This window comes from Pteropus vampyrus, unplaced genomic scaffold, assembly GCF_000151845.1.
Source record: "Pteropus vampyrus isolate Shadow unplaced genomic scaffold, Pvam_2.0 Scaffold306, whole genome shotgun sequence".
NCBI classification, from domain to species: domain Eukaryota; kingdom Metazoa; phylum Chordata; class Mammalia; order Chiroptera; family Pteropodidae; genus Pteropus; species Pteropus vampyrus.
In genome coordinates, this window is record NW_011889087.1 from 1,192,413 (window position 1) to 1,195,829 (window position 3,417).

General features: G+C 54.2%; 1 protein-coding gene across 1 annotated transcript in view; it reads left to right on the plus strand.

Moving 5' to 3' along the window:
* Positions 1-2,469, plus strand: part of PLEKHM1 (pleckstrin homology and RUN domain containing M1) — a 43,114-nt gene extending 40,645 nt beyond the window's left edge. The window contains exon 13 of the mRNA XM_023521553.1: positions 258-2,469. Coding sequence (XP_023377321.1) covers positions 258-369 — 112 coding nt within the window. The 3' untranslated portion in view covers positions 370-2,469. The remainder of the gene's footprint in view (positions 1-257) is intronic.
* The last annotated feature ends 948 nt before the right edge of the window (positions 2,470-3,417 follow it).

Sequence of the window (3,417 nt, forward strand, 5' to 3'; positions counted from 1 at the left end):
AAGTCATTTAGTGAGTCTCAGCAGATTTATAAAAATGAAAGAGAGAGTACCGTGTGTATCACGCGACCTAGGGGAAGCATTGCTGCAAGGCTCTCTTGTCCCGGGAAGGAGAAGTAGCGCCCACACGCCTGTGGTTGTGGGTAGAACACAGCCTGACTGCGGGGTCTGATCATGAAAACTAGCCAGCCTCAGGTCCCAGGGGAGGCCTCCGGCCCATTGGCACAAGGAGCAAAGGAGCACTTGCCGCTTTCTCCCAGGTGTGGTGAATGCAAGACCGTCTTCCACCAGAGCTGCCAGGCCGTGGTGAAGAAGGGTTGCCCCCGCTGTGCCCGCCGGCGCAAGTACCGAGAACAGAACACTGTCGCCTAACCCAGTCTCCTGTCCCCACCTGGAAGGCCTCAGGGTGAGGGTTCAGCTCAGCCATACCAGCTGGGTTTGCCCTCAGCCAGGCTACTCTCTCAAGGTGTCACAGCTGTCTCCCTTGTCAGGAAGACTCTCAGATGTGACCAGAGCATGAGCCTACCAGAGGGAGCCCTTGATGATGTACCCTGCACTTTCACATCTGCTCCAGGAAGTGGGAACACCAGCAGACGCCCCCTGTCTGGGGTGTGGGGGTCTTTGCTCTAATCAGGCCCTGGCTCACTGTGCTGATGTGGCACCTCCCGCAGGGCTGTTCCCACACTGTGGAAACAAGACTTTGCAATTCCACGTTCCTGATTAAAAGGTCTAGTTTTTTAAGGTGGGTTTTTTCCCTTCATATTTCAACAGAAATTATTTTTTTATTCTTAATCCTACACAAGTCACCCAAGTAATCCAGGCATTCTCACCCTGAGCAGATGCGCAGGAACTGCTCAGGCCTGGTCTGCAGGCGGGTGGGCGGCTGGGCGGACAGGCCACCCCCGAGACAGAGCCCGTCAGCGGGACCAGGTGCCTTTCCTTCACTTGCCAGGCGCTCGCTGCCAACAGCTCGAGCGCAACGTGCCAAACCGCCCATGAGGCCAGGTGGGGTCAGTCCCGATGACCACCTGCTTCCTCCCCGTCTCTACTCCCTGCCCTCATCCTCCTCACCTGAAAAGCCCATCACCTTTCTTCGTGTCAGAGCCCCCTGGCTCTTCTGTAGCCCGAATCTTGGTCCCTGCAGGAGAAGGGGGATGATTCGGAACCAGCACTGTCAGCACTTTGCACCTTCCTTAGTCCAGGGAAGGCTGTCACCTTGCCCACCGCCCTGCCCCATGCCCTCCTCAGCTCTTACCACACACAAGCAGCCAGATGGACAGGGTGCTGCTGCAGATGCTCTCAGGGGACCCACCTCCACCTGACGGACCCCTGCTGGGACAGAGGAAGGCTGGGCACACAGAAAGGGCAGCAAGTGCCAGCCCTGCCACTGAGATGTGCAGGGACCTGTGGGAGAAGCGCCTTGTGGAACGATGCTTTATCTCAGTTTACAAAGCCATGAATTCACACAGCTTTCCTGGACTGGCCCAGGAGGGGCACTGCCAATGACTAGAAAATTTCTTTGGAGCACCATTGCCTTTTGAGAGGGTCTTGGGATGGGGTGGGATTCTGGAATTGTTTTTAATGTGATATTTAGACCCCTGGGGCGTGGGGGAATTCTAGGCATGATTTCTCTGCTGCCTTCCCCTCCCTCTCCTGGACCCAGCAGCCCTGGGATCCTCTGGCCATCCTCTCTGCGCTCAGCTTGGATTGGGGCCCTCGAGTGGAGATCCACCTGTCACTGTCAAGAGATGAACCTACTCCCACCTCTCCCTTGAGGTGATTCGTCTGCTGAGTCACCTGCCCAGCCCTGTAGAGCTGGATAAATTGTGCAATAGAACAGAGGAGGTACTAGGTAGGTGGGGGAGAGGGCTGTCACACAGCTTCTCTGTCCCCTCAAGGAAGATGGTGCACACCTGTGCATGGTACACCAAAGCCTCCGGAACCGGAAAGTGGATCCTTATCCCCATCCCACGCCCTCACAGCAGCATTAATGCTCCACCACAAACAGCCTGATCAGAGCCGGAATCGCCCAGAGCCCTGAGTGGGCAGGAGCTCAGCCTGGGGTGGGCAGTGCCACTTGAATCTGGCCTTGTTTCCTTGGGCCTGTGAGTACATTCTATATTCCAGAAGATCTGCCCTAGGAGGTGGCAGGAGTGTGGCCCTGGAAGAGCTCGCTTCAGTCCCCCCTACCCCTACCCTCCTGGTGATTAGTAGCATTAGAGCTGACCCTCTCCCCTTTACCAAAAGCTGCTGATGCTTTCAAATGAAGTGACTTTTACCCTCCACCCCCACTACCAACGGAAAGCTGATGTGAACCTCAGAAGTGGCCACACTATTTTTAAAATGTTGAGTTATGCAATAAACTGCAATGAGGGGCCTTGGCCCCAAGGAGTGCTTTGCAATGTATTGAAGAAACTGCTGCCATGTGATTTTTGAATGATTTTGCAGTAAAGATCTGATCTTTCTAATCTCCGGCCTTGCTTCTGAATCTTAATGTTGCCACTGACTTGGGGAGACCACGGGCCACCCATTACCATCTGAGAGGGCTCCACTCTCCTTCACTCTCCCCTTAGTCCCTAGGCACGGGAAGGGGGAACAGTTACAAGCAGGGGGCGTGAAGGAGAGGAAGTAACAAGCTAGTCTATAGCCACCCTTGCTACTCTGAGGAAGCAGGGACCCTGTAGGGCCAGATTTCAGGGGCTTTGGGAGGTTTACTCAATTACACTCATACGTAAAGTAACAACTGAAGCTGATGCCTGACATTCCACCACAATGACTTCTTTCCTGTGCCTTAAATGTCAAAGCACAGACTCCTGACACGAACGTGTGAAACCTTGGACTGTATTTCCCACTGGGCTGAGAGAGAAGGGTCTCAGGAAGAATGGGCAGTTAGTGCAGGGTCCCTAATTCAGGGTATGTGGTTTGCGGGCTCAAAGTGGCATTTACTTGGCTGCAGATCTTCCTCTGAAATTCCAGGAGAAGTCTAGGGGGTTCCTGCAGGGAGAAGACCACCACTGCCCATTGTGTGGATAGAAGAAAGAAACAGACTAACCCGCAAGGAAATCAGGTTGCAGGAAAATGGGGCTGAAAAAGATGACATTCAGGTCTGCAGTTTCCTGTTCTTTCAGCCCTCTGCCCATCCCATGAGCCCGGCTCACTTCCCTCCAGGGGGCAGTAGGTGGTGGGCTTCAGGAATGTAAGAGAAACCTGTTTTGGGGGGTGGTGTTTGGCAGGCCCACCAGAGGTCCAGGGACATGTGACCTACCTTGCCTTTGGACTCTGCCTTCATCCTCAGCAAAGTGCCTCTGAGGACACCTGTCCCCCTCCCCACCAAAGGAGGTCTGGAGACCTCAGTCCAACCCCAAAGAGGACACCTCCTCTCATAATAAAAGTTGTGATAATCATAACTAATATATTGTG